Genomic DNA, 13,828 nt, shown 5'->3' with positions numbered 1-13,828 from the left:
GAAAATAATACAATGTGGGGCACATTTCAAGATGTTATCACATCATCAAAAGGGGAGCAACCATGGCATAGCAGAAAGTGTGAGGGGCAGAGGCCTGGATTTGTGCAGAGAGAGCCCTGTCCCTGGTTTCCCTGGGACCTCGGGCAAGCTATCTCATCTTCTTGGAGGTCAGTTACCTCATTTTTAATCTCAGGAAGGAGGAAGGGAAAAATAAACTGACATTTCTTCAGTGTCTATTACCTGTTAAATATCTTCAGGGTACTTTTTAGAAACCACTCGTATCAAACCATGTTCAGACCTTTCATTGAATAGAATTGATTATTTTATCACACTGGTGTTAGAGGGCCTTTCTGGCTGACAGGTTCATGGCAGTGATCGAGATCTTTATTTAAAGACTTCCACCATCCTCACTATGCTCAGAAGTTCCTAAATCAGAGAAGCATCATTAGAGCACAGATAAGCCTGAGAGGTAGGCTGGGGGGAGAGAAAGAAAGCACGAGAACAGTGATGAGAGAGAGTCACACTGAGACACTGACTTGGATATAGCTGAGTGTGGCCATGTGGTTGTTAGGGTAAACTCCTCTGGTTTGGGGAATTGAGAGTAGAAATGATAACTTTAAGAAATTAGCTTTTTATTTTAAAAGCAGTGTTGTATTACCAGTGCATAAAATTCCTCCTCCATGATATTCTCAGAGAAAATAAGTAAATTGGAGACTACCTTAAAAGTCTGGGCAGTATTTGTTTCATTTTCCATTCCTATCTTAAACATTGAAACTCTCATCCTTTGTGGTGTCACTAATTTCCTTCTGCTTTAGAAGTCTGCATCCCATTTGTAACATTGTGTGAGTCAGACCCATAGTAAGTTGCCATTATCATGGCATAAAGTTTGGATGATTACTGTGATAGTTTAAACTTTAACAATTTTGAAGTAATTTAAAATGTTACAATGGAACTATGAAGCTGATAGCTCTGTATATCTTAAAAGGATTTATAAACTTAGAACAAAATCTGATTTCTAAGTATATTCTTCAGATAATTTGCTTTCATTATCATGTCTCTGTGGTTCCACCCTTCTGAAAATAGTCTTTAGCAAGTTGAGAGATCAGTTTGAGTTCCAAGTATGTCTTCAGTAAACAGCAGCTTGAATAACACGTACAGAGAGACTAAATGGAGTGGAACAGTCCAGCGTTTTAGAGAAATCATTCATTTCCTGCTGCTGATCAGGCAGGAAAGTACACTCTGTCCTTTGCCTTTGTAAAGTTGACTTGTGCTACATGAAGCCCTTGTTAGAATGAATGGTCCTGCAATTGAAGATACATGTCTCATGAATGCATTCTGAATGACACGTATACTCTGTGTGTGTGAGAGAGAGACAGACAGACAGACAGACAGGGAGGGAGAATTTCATTGCCATGTGTCTTTATGTTCTTTTTCAAGACGATTTCAAAGACGGAAATCCTGTTGAGGTCACTAAGAGCTGGATTAGAAAACTGGATTGTAAATGAAAGGTTTTCTAAACCTGTTATCAGTGTGTGTACGTGAGTGCTCAGTCACTTGAGTCATGTCCAACTCTTTTCGACCCCATGGACTGTAGCCCGCCCGGCTCCCTCTGTCCATGGGATTCTCCAGGCAGGAACAGTAGAGTGGGCTGCCATCCGCTCCTTCAGGAGATCTTCTCCACCCAGGTATCGAACCTGTGTCTCCTGCACTGTAAGTGGATTCTTTACTGCTGAGCCAGCGGGAAAGCCGTTATCAGGATACATTCTGCTTATAAACTATAAGTCTGTTAAGAATTATGAAAGTTGTATTTGATGCCTTTTCATAGATGTTATTTTGTTTTAAAATGATTGCTCCACAAATTGACCTTAAAGTAGACAGGGATCAGCAGTATGCCACATTTGATCACAATAAATAAAATCCTTGAACTGGTTGAACTGGGACACATAGGCAGATGCTTAGTAACTGGGATCTTGGTGTGTGTGGTTTGATGTCCACAACAATTCAGTCATTCAGTTAGTGACTTAGTATTGTCAGAATATAGCAAATCTAGTGAAGAATAAGTAATAGGAGTAAAGTGATCTGAACCAAAAGATTTGTGTTACTTTTTTTTTTTTTTTGGTTATTTGCCATATACTATGTCTAGCATTCTCTTGACTTGTGTAAATTAATTTTATGTCTGAAAAATCAACACCTTTAAAGTTTTAAAAGGAAACTCAATTAACAAACAAGTCTACATCCTTAGTATTTTTTTCTATTTAGTGAGTCAACTAGTTACAGTTGGTCATTTTTAAGAACCAGCTCCAGTCTCCTGTGGCTGTGCTATACTCATTTTTACCAAGCAGCTGGAACTGAGCCACCAGCCTGAGGGCCTCCAATTGTTTGTGCTGAATTAAATTTTAATTGAAGTTAAGCCACTTAAGTTGCTTGAAGTATTAGCTTCTATAAGGTGCCTCCTTTTCATTCCTTCTTTCTCTTTCTGTTTCTTGTTTTAGTTTTCTCTTTATATATTTCCTTCTCTTCATCTGGAAACAAAATAGGCAACAACAGAATAATCTTTTTTCATCTAAATAGAAGACTACTATAAAAAAAGACTTACTCTGATGAGTAACTGTGAAAATAAATAGACTCTGAAACATTGGAGAATATTCATGCTCTCATATCAAGGCATGAATTCTGCGCACTTTACTTTCCTAGATATCCGTTAAGGGAAACATTTGAATGAATTTGAATGAATTGCTGAATGCTTATTGAAGGCCTTTTATGAAATAAACCAAAGATGTCCTGAAAGTTTTAGCCATTGCCTGTTCAGTTTCATTTTTCTCACACTGCAATTCTTGAAACATCAAGTTGCTGTGAAGCATCTGTAAAAATGAGCCTTTGTGGGTCAAACAAAACACCTGAGACCTTAGAGTGCCAAGTGAGGACTCGAAGTTGAAGAATCTTAGATTCTATCTAGTTGCTAACTTGATAATAGCTTCTAAGTGAGTCACTTCAGTGCTTACAACTTGTCTATTTGAAATCTGCTGATCTGTTTAGAGGCATTAAAGTTTCTTCTCAAATCTACTTTCACTTGGAGCAAGGACCTAGGATGATTGTCCTTCATCTCAACAGTTAATCCTGGAAAATAGTTCCATCACCTTAAAAAAAAAGATCTATGTAGCCTTTCAGCAGAAACAAGGACTATTCACTAGTCGTGCATGGTTTCACTTTACTTACACACTTCTGTGTTAATCAAATGTCTTAGTACCAGCTAATGCTAAATAACCATCAGACTCAAATAGAATTTTGAACCATCAGCTTCAAAGAGTTTAAAATTGCCACTTTCATGAACACTTGTATAAAGTTTAGTTCACTTTCATACCCATTATTTGATGTGATCTTTACAGGCAAACCAAGTCTTATATCCATAATACAAATGAGGAAATCTAGACCCAGAGAGGTTGTGGTTTATTTAGTCACATAGCCGATGAATAGAACTGTTCAATTTGGGACTTTAACCAGGTTCTTTTTATTTGGTTTTTTGGTTCTTTTCTTCTCTACCATGCTAACTTTATCCCTCCTCTAACAAATATTTTTGTTTGGAAACCTTGAAAATTGTCATAATTTATTGTAGAAGTAATAACTGCCATTTATTTTGCCACCCTCTCTTATGGATTATTTTACAGCATTGATTTCTTTCTTTCTTCTCCTTTACCTGACTCTGTCCTGTTCATGAAAAAATGATTACCTTATACTTAAGCATTAATGGACTCTTCGTTAGTCATAAGAATGTTAGTGGATATGTTTTATAACTTTGAAGTGAGAAAGGTGTCTTCCAGGTGACCACAATTTGTGTGTGACAGATTAAAGGATGTTCTTATTCATCACTGGCATTGATGGAAGATACGTGTATTTTCCTTCTCTTGTATGTTTTATACAGTTTTATTAGCCCTCCTGGCAGTGATGAGATACTGTTGTTCTTTCTTACCTTTGTGCTACTTTCTTAACTTTTTTAAGTGTTAAGAGTTGAAAATAAATATATAAACCCTAAATTGTTAGGGTTTCCGGACTCTTGATTTTGTGTAAGGTCTTTCTGAGTTGAGGAAATAAATATAAGTGGAAACAAATGTGATTCTGAGTGAGAATATGAGTGGGTGACTTGAAGACTAGAGATGACTACCGTCTTGGACGTGCTAGACCCTTTAGTGATCAAAGGAGAGGTGGTTAGGATGATGAGTAAGAAGGAATAACAGGCAACCAGTGGGAATTCCCTGGTGGTCCAATGGTTAGGGCTGCCGTGTGCCCGTGCCCAGGTTCAGTCCCTGGTCAGAGGAACTAATATTCTGCAAACCATGCAGTACAGCCAAAAACAAAAAAAGAAACCAGGGAAATGAAAAACAACAATTCTAATTTGGAGTTGAATACTTGTATAAAAGTTACTGGAACCCTCTAGTTATACCTCACTGTTCAACTGAATGTGCATCTGGAAGACGTGCTCACGTTCCATGTATTCCGATGATTTTGTGCCCAACTTGACCTTGTCCAACTGAAGAATGCTCAGTCAAAGAATAAGAGTTGAAAATCAGATCAGATTTTGACTTTTAAAAGTTCTCTTTTGGAATTTAGGTTATTGCAGAAGTTGATAAATAGTCTTATTTTTCTTTGGCTTGGGAAGGAGATATGCTGTAGAACTTGAGTAGAGGGAGGCCCTGAGTTAGAACATTTGAGCTCTTTGGATAATTACTAAGTCCTTGTATATTTGATTGGAATATAATAGTAGATGAGGCACTCTCCAGACCTAAACTGAGAGAGAGTTAATGTGGTGTGGGTGGGGTAAGGGGAGGTAAAGAAAGGGAGAGAGAGAATTGATGTGAATAAGCCCAGGGGAAATTGATAAGCTGGACTGACTATAGATTTTAGGGTATACTCTATTTTAAAAATTCTTTTTAATGACAAAATATTTTACCTTCATGATAAACTTAGAGATACCCTTTATTTTATTCAAATTGTGTGCATTTGTGGTAAGGAGGGAAAGAAGGAAGTTCTGTACTAGGGGAAAAGTTCTTTGAAGCAATGTGTTATTTTTTTTAAGTTTTTTAAGTTCATCTTCTTAATTTTAAGAGTTCTCAAACTCCCTGGTGGCTCAGATGGTAAAAGCGTCTGCCTACAATGTGGGAGACCCAGGTTCGATCCCTGGGTCGGGAAGATCCCTGGAGAAGGAAATGGCAACCCACTCCAGTACTCTTGCCTGGAAAATCCCATGGACGAGGAGTCTGATAGGCTACAGTCCTTGGGGTCGCTGAGAGTCGGACACGACTAAGCGACTTCACTTCACTTCACTTCTTCAAACATATACAAAAATAAATCAGCTTCCTCATAACTTCAGTTCTGTTATCAAGATTTTGCTTCCATTTGCTTTGTCCCTTTTTTTGTTTTGTTTTTTCTTCCCTGAAATATTTCAAAGCGCACCCCAGGAATACTGTCATTTCACCTCTACTTATTTCATTGTGTATCTCCAAACAGTAATGACATTTCCTTACCTAACCACAATGCCATTATAATACCTAGTTCCTAGTGTATAATCCAGTTTCCCTGTTGTTTAGTCACTCATTCATGTCTGACTCTTTTGCAACGCCATGGACTGTAGCCCCCAGTCACCTATTTCCATGGAATTTTCCAGGCAAGAATTCTGCAGTGGGTTGTCATTTCCTTCTCCAAGGGATCTTCCTTGAGACCCAGGAACCGAACCCGCAGCTCCTGCCCTGTCTCCTGCATTACAGGTGGATTCTTTACCGCCGAGCCACTGGAAAGGTTCCTCCCCCGACCCCCGCCCCAGTTTCCTTAGTTGTCTCCAAAATATTTTCTCTTTCACTGGTTTGTTCAAATTAGAAGTCAAACAAATTAAACTCATATTTGGTTGTTATGTCTCATAAATTTTTCTTAGTCTACAACAATCCTAACTCCCACTTGTGGCTTTTTGTCCTTTTGCCATTGACTGGTGAAAATCCAGTTAGTTAAACTGTAGATTGCCCCAAATTCAGATTTGGCTGACTGCTTCCTTGTGGTATCTCTTAACTTTGTCCTGTAACTCCTCATGTTTCCTATGAATGAACTTTTTATAGGAAAAAGGAGTCCCAGGACTCCTTTATTCTTTTAAATTATTGATGACCACAAAGAGCTTTCAGTTAATATTGATTTTACTATATTAGAAATTAAAGTGAAGAATAAAATTTTTAAATTTCTATTTAAAGTTAGAAATTTAAAATAATTATTTACTAATTCATTTAAGTAGAACAATCATGAACTCATTGTCATCGCAGTTTTTTTTTATTAAAAATAACTTTATAAACCCATGGCTGATTCATGTCAATGTATGGCAAAAACTACTACAATATTGTAAAGTAATTAGCCCCCAACTAAAATAAATAAATTTATTAAAAAATAAATAAATAAATAAAAATAAAACTGCAAAAAAAACCCAACTTTATTCTCCAAAACAAAATTAGTGAGAAGAGTGGCATTGTTTTATATATTTGTACATATCTAATGACCGCCTTAATAGAAGACAGATTCTTATATCTGCTTCTGTATTTGTTACTTTGTGATATCACCAAGTAACCTATGGAAAACTCCACTATTTAACATGAGAGTAAAAAAGGTACATGATGTCTTTGTATTATTTGAGTGGTTTTGACCTCATGGACTATCTGATGAAAAAGTGAAAGTAAAAGTTGCTCCGTCGTGTCTGACTCTTTGCGACCCTATGGGCTATACAGTCCATGGAATTCTCCAGGTCAGAACACTGAAGTGGGCAGCCACTCCCTTCTCCAGGGGACCCTGGTTCCCTAGATCACAGACTGAGAGACAGCTGCCCTAGGAGGCTTGATTTGGTAAGAATGCTTGTTAGGTGGTGATGTATGCTTCATGTTTTACCATTAGGATGCACACCATATCTGGTCATGTTATTGATTCTAGGATTCATTGGGCTTAGGTGAGGCATTTTGCTTTTTAATAGGGCAGCATACCAGTTTTACCATTTTTATTAGTGTTCTGTGTATTTTCAGTTTTTCCTAATAGAAGGAAAATGTCTTCATTATTTTTGAATTTCTTTGATAATTAGATTTATAGACATTTTTCCATGTGTTCATTTATCTGTTGCTTATCAATTTATTTTGACCCTACCTATTAGAATTTTTGAATTTGGACAGAGTCCTTATTACTATCATATTTTGTCCATTCTGTGTTGCCTTTTATCTTTGTTTATGCTGTCTTTTATATATTAAAGTATTTTGATACTAGCCATATCTTGTGATTTTTTTCCATCAAGTCTGGACTTGGAAAATAGAAAGAAGTAACACTTGAATTTGAAATGTTATGGAAAAGGACTGTGGGAATCAGCTATTCCTCTCCCTTATTTAAAAAAAGGCCTAGAGAAGTTATAGGTTGTCCATCTTTACACAGTGAGTTGGTGCCAGGGTTTAGACTAGAGACTGACTTTCCCAAATCTTCTTCCCCTCATTCTATCTCCATTTCTAATAAGTACCTCAGTTAAATTTGAAACATGAATGAAAGACTTTGTAATTAAAATCAAAGATTTTAAATTTTCTTATCATAAATTATATGCTTTGTGGAGGTTTGCCTCTTACTACAGTACTGTTGTGGCTGTTATACTTAGTGGAAAAAGTATATTTTTTCTTATTCATTTTTATATACTTTAAAATTTAGAGTCACTCTGAGAATGTAAAGTATTGTTGCCTTCTTTAGTTAGAGTTAAAAATGACCTGATTTTGACCACTGTTTTGCCTAACAGGAAGCCTGCAGACCTGCAGAACTTGGCTCCGGGGACCCACCCACCATTTATAACTTTCAACAATGAGGTCAAAACGGATGTAAATAAGATTGAAGAATTTCTTGAAGAAGTCTTATGCCCCCCCAAGTGAGTATTCAAGAAACTATGCCTGGAAATATTGCCGTCTTTTTAAAGCTTTGTCTTATCTGGCCCTTAGAGACATTTCTCTTGATTGTCACAGAATTAAGTTGGAATGACTAGGACTGCTCTTCATTCATTATAATGCTACACAGATGTCAGAATTGGCTGCTGGCTAGGCCAGGAAGCCATACTAAGAAAGGTAGGCATCGGATTAAGCTGGAGAATACCTGGTGAAAGTAGGTTTGGGATATGTGAGATAGGTCAGGAAAGACTGATTATTTGAGGTCTCAAAATGAGAGTGAAATTTAAGGATAAGAAGAGATGGGGAAAGACATACTCACATTGAACCCAGCCAGAATGTCTAGGCAGGAGTGTGGTACAGGTTGCTGGGAGATTCCCTATCAGGCCATTTTAAAGGTAATTTTCTGAAGCTACTACCCAAGGGCATTAACTTTTTAGACTGTGTCCCTGGGATTCCATTTATATATATATATATATATTTCTTAGAGGTGTTATAGATCACCTGGTCCTGCATATTAGCCCACGTGGTTAATGATTTTAAAGTACTCAACTATTGCCTATAATGTGAGATGTAGTTGAGAAATAAATTTACTGTAATGACAGTTACCTAAATTGCAGCTATGCAGGTTTGCATCATAATGTAATCTTGGCATAGATTCAAAGCCTCATTGATTTCTTTTAGGCTTTTCCAGTTTCATTATCCTGAAAACCAGGTTTCTTCTTTTTAGGCCCAAGCCTTTTCTTATTAGTTGTCTTTACTCTCCACACATACAGATAAATTTCCCTGGAATGGGATTATTGAGTTAGAGAGTTCTAAAATAATAGTTACTCAGTATTCATTCTTTCATTCACTGGTTTATTCTGCAAACAGTTACTGGGCAACAAAGCTCTATGGATACAATATGAGATAGTTCCTGCTCTCCAGAGGTGCAGTTGAATATGGACAGATAGTGGTGCTATGGGAAGGTGAGTGGACTCAGGAAAGGCTTTAGAGAAAGAGATAACATTTGAATTAAGCTATAATTGAAAAAAAAAAGATTGGCATTCAGCAGGTGAATGAGAAGATGACAGACACTCCAAGCAGAAAAATAATTTTGAATAAACGGTTTCTTTGGAGGACCTAAGGATGTGCCTGGAGCGTAGCAGGCAGGGTTGAAGATGGTGGGCAGGAAGGCTACCAGGAGAGACATGAATAATGACACCCCCGTCTGCAACTAGTTCATCTTCAATTGGGAACAGAATTTGCCCTCTATTCAGCAATCTTATACTAAGCTTAAATGTTCATTTTCTTAATCCTGTATTCTAAAGTTTATCCTCTGCCTTCCTGTCTTTCTGAGAACCTCAAACTTATTTTGTCTCTACTTTCCAAGAGTCCTAACCTAGCTTCTATCCCTAGTAAAGTTTCTGTAGACCAATATCTATAAAACTATGTTTGACTTTTCCTCCAGACCACGGATATAGTTAGAATACTGATAAACTGAAACTAAGATCTTTATAAAATAGAAACTGAAGCTTTATATACATCGGTAACGAACTATTATGAACATTCATTCAACTTAGTGGAAATAACTTTTGAGAGAACATAGAACCTGCCATATCTCTTTTTATCCTTTTTTATGTATGTATGTGTGTATGTATGTATATATGTGTATCTTACCCTTTTCATTTTTAAAGTCTGTCAGCTGTGAGGAAAGTTCCACATTCACTAGTTTATCCTCAGACGCTAATAAAAGTAGTCTTTCTTTCATAACTGTAGATTATTGTATCAACATTAGATTATAAATAGAGAAACAGTTTGAATGACATTCATTCTCTGGGAGGGAAACTGTATGTTGTTTCAAATCATAGTCTGAAATGTTTATTGTGTAAATCCTTCCAAGGATATTTACGTTTTTGAAGTCAGTATGCTGATAACATTATATACCATTTCAGTAAAATGGGGGCATTTTTACATATTCTCTGCTAACCTTCTTCTTCAACAATATCAGCAATAACAACAACAACAAATTTCATTGTTCTTATTTTTTCTAAGAGGGAATAAATAGTAATAATATTAAAGTTATTAATAAATAATAATATTAGCTCCATAATAAATATTAATGGAGCTAATATTAAAATATTCTAAGTTTTTGGCATCCAGGACTCTCTAAGACATCATAGCATTTTTAATTTGATTTGGACTTTGAAAATAAACATTTTCACTTTTTTTTTGGCCACATTGTGTGGCTTGTGGGATTTTCATTCCCCAACCAGGGATTGAATCTGGGTGCTCAGCAGTGAGAGCAGAGTCCTAACCACTGGACCACCAGGGAATTTCTTCACTTTGTTTTTTATATATAGAAAATTTAGCTTCATTTCATTTGGGCATATTTAAAGAGATACTCGAACCAGAGATGATCTTTTCGTTTAAATATTTAATTTAAAACGTGAGAGATCTTTCTGTTATAAAGGGTTCATAATCACTAAATTCTCTTTGTGGTTAATTTTCCTTGTTTTTATGTTGATGTTTCTGATGGCTCAGATGGTTAAAGAATCTGCCCGCAATGCGGGAGATGTGGGTTCAACCCCTGGGTTGGGAAGATCCCCTGGAGAAGGGCATGGCAACCCACTCTAGTATTCTTGCCTGGAGAATTCCATGGACAGAAGGGACTGGCAGGCTACAGTTCATGGGGTTGCAAAGAGTTGGACACAACTGATTGACTAACAACTTTGATTTTATATTTTGAAGAGAGTTTCTAAATAAAGTTAAAAATTTTACTTTAAATAGAAGGGAGTATTTTTGATGTTACTAATGCCTCTGCTGTTGTTAACTAACATTCAAGTGCTAATTATGCGCCATGCACTGCATTGTGGAGTATTTTGTGGAGTATATCAATCCTCTCCAAGACTTTATGGAAAAACTGAAGATGAGTAATTAAAATAATTTGTCCAAGGTTTCACAGTTAATGGTGGCAGAATTGGCATGTGCATGCTGCATGCTAAGTCGCTTCAGTTGTGTCCGATTTTGTGCGACCCCATGGACTGTAGCCTGCCAGACTCCTTTGTCCATGGGAACTCTCCAGGCAAGAATACTGGAGTGGGTTGCTGTCCCTCCTCTAGGGGATCTTCCCGACCCCGGGATTGAACCTGCTTCTCTTATGTCTCCTGCACTGACAGGCGTGTTCTTTACCACCAGCGCCAACTAGGCAGAGTTGGCATACTTACTTTCAATGCTAGTATATGCCTTCAAAAACCTATGTTTTCTCTTCTATTTTTCATTTGGTTGAGTTTGACTTTTGTTAAAGGTAAAATGTGAGTCTTTAATTGGAATTGTGCTTTAGTGAGTACAAAATGGAAGGCTAGCTCAAGTTTAGAGGAAGGGTAGGATAGAAAGCAAAGGGGGTTTGTTTTACTGTGATGACCAAGTGGGTCTGGAAGTGGTTGTCCAACTTAATTTAGTGAATCCTTTTTAAAACGTAGGGGAGGTTTAACTTCTGATGAGTTTTTGTTTATATGCACGGGAGCAGCATGTTTGGATTGAGAGTACTTTGCCCTTAGTGGGTTCTGTAACCCATAATGTGAAATGCTGATCAAACAGCTTGTCCTCTGTCATGCAGACTTGCTTTTAGAGGAGGAGAGAGAGAGAAGGAAGTGTTTCTGGGGTCATCACATGCATTCTTTTCCCTTTCCTCTGTTCTAGGGCAGTCAGGGATCAGCCTTTTCTCTAGGATGAGGTCTTGAGGTCCTTAGCTGATTCTGTTCACACTGGTTGTAAGCCTTCTTGTTTCCAGGTAGGAGGAGGAGAAAAGGCAGAAGAGTTGTATAAGTTGGTGAACTAGAATCCAGCGTTTCTAATAACATGTTTTTGGCATTTAATGAAACTGAGAACAGAGGGGTTTTTATGTGAGCATTTCTGATTTAATCGTGACAAATACAAGCTATTCTAGAGTTGTTAAGAATTTAGAGACTAATGAAAAGCTAAAATCAAGGAGCTTTTGCTAGTCTAGGTAACCTATAGGTAACTATAGGTTTTAACGAAGAAACTGTCTTCTCTTCTGGGGTATTTTTTTTTTTCAGTTTCCCCCTTGCTTGAAAGAAGGAACTACTTTGCCACGCACCTCCCCCACCTCCACCAAAAGCTTTTTAAAAACTTTGAAATTTGGATTTTTAGCTGAAGCAGGCTTGTATACTTGGCCAACTTACTGATAAAAGGAGAGAAGGATAGAGGAAGCTAGATAATTTTGGAGAAAAGTTCTATAAACTGTTAAGCCTTTTTTCTTTCTTTTTTTTTTTTAAAGAGAAATAACAGTGAAACTTGAATTTACAGGAGTAATTTAATAGACTTGTATAACCACACTTTATTCTCACATTAACACAAGAAAGGAGAAAATGTCTGAGATCTTTCTTAAAGGATGGAAATATTCTTAGCTGCTGCTGCTAAGTCGCTTTAGTCGTGTCCGACTCTGTGCGACCCTATAGACGGCAGCCCACCAGGCTCCGCCGTCCCTGGGATTCTCCAGGCAAGAATACTGGAGTGGGTTGCCATTTCCTTCTCCAGTGCATGAAAGGGAAAAGTGAAAGTGAAGTCGTTCAGTCGTCCGACTCTTAGCGACCCCATGGGCTACAGCCTCCCAGGCTCCTCCATCCATGGGATTTTCCAGGCCAGGGTACTGGAGTGGGGTGCCATTGCCTTCTCCGGTATTCTTAGCTAGTCTACCCTAAATACTAGTCAGTGACGTGATACAGGATGTGATAAAGGACTGATCTTCAAGTCTCAATGCCCTGGATGGGCATGTCTGTTCTGTGGTTGACAAATAGCCTTTTATTAATCATTTACTTTAGGTTTTGTTAAATGTTAAAGTAAATGTTCATAATAGTTAAAGTATTGCTTAGTCAAGCAGTTTGCCAAAACTACTACTAATGAATTATTAAAATCCAGTGTTTGGGGGAAATGCAAAAAAGTTGACAGCTGATTTTGGGCCTAATGGTTTAGTATTTGATTTATCTTTTTGAACTTGATCTGTAATAAAACAAAAACAACAGCACTGGACCTTGGGGACAGGAGATGTGAGTTTGATGATACTTTTAATTAGTCCAGTGATTTGGGGGTAACTATGTAAGTTTTTTGGAATATGATTTCCTTTTAGCAAAATGAGAGATTCAGGTTGAGTGGTCTGTTGTACCTATAGTATTGTGTGCATTAAATTAATAATACAAATTTAATTGTTTGTCTTGGAGAAGAATAGGGCATGTTTAACCTGTTTTAGAGAACAGTAGTTTTTGTTTTTTTAAAGAGTTGTAATAGTATCTGTTTCCATGTAATAAAGGATACACTGATTGCAAGTCCTTCATTTTTACCTGCTCATTAAAATAGGTCTCTGGTAAGTATGATTCTGTGTGTTCGTCTTTATAACCCCAGTACTTAGTACAACTTCTGACACGCAGTAGATACCTAATTATTAGAATAAATAAATATTTGCATAAAATGAAGATATAAATAATCTATAATTCAAATCTACTTTCCTATAAGTTATTTTGAGAATTATGAAGTTTACTTCATTAGAAAAAGTAGGTACTCTTAAATATTGGTTGGGGAAAAGAAGAGTAAATTTGGAAACTTGGCTAGAGGAAGTCATAGGTATATTGAAGAGGCACTTTTGTTCCTTGCACTATATTTTCTTTGGAATGAGTCAATGAAGGCACTGTATTATAAGTGGTGGAAATATTTAAACTACAGGCTGGTTATTTTCATAGTCAAGGGAAATCCAGGGATGTTGAAGCTGGAATTAACTGCTTCAGCTCAGGCAGGGGGGAAAAAGAGAGAGATGGTAAAGTTTTCTGTAGTTAACAGGAAAAAAAACATGTTATATATGTATATATAAACACACACATCACATATATATATATAATATACATATA

At 36.9% G+C, this 13,828-nt stretch overlaps 1 protein-coding gene across 2 annotated transcripts in view; it reads left to right on the top strand.

The window, feature by feature from the left end:
- Positions 1 to 13,828, top strand: part of CLIC4 (chloride intracellular channel 4) — a 77,744-nt gene that overhangs the window by 41,967 nt on the left and 21,949 nt on the right. For both annotated transcript variants that reach the window (XM_081586676.1, XM_081586675.1), the window contains exon 3: positions 7,790 to 7,915. In XM_081586676.1, the coding sequence (XP_081442802.1) occupies positions 7,790 to 7,915 (126 nt within the window). The remainder of the gene's footprint in view (positions 1 to 7,789; positions 7,916 to 13,828) is intronic.

The sequence above is a fragment of the Giraffa tippelskirchi genome, chromosome 3 (genome assembly GCF_054371585.1).
Source record: "Giraffa tippelskirchi isolate mGirTip1 chromosome 3, T2T-mGirTip1v1.2.pri, whole genome shotgun sequence".
NCBI classification, from domain to species: domain Eukaryota; kingdom Metazoa; phylum Chordata; class Mammalia; order Artiodactyla; family Giraffidae; genus Giraffa; species Giraffa tippelskirchi.
The sequence above is the reverse complement of the archived record's forward strand: the minus strand, read 5'-3'. Positions and strand labels throughout refer to the sequence as shown.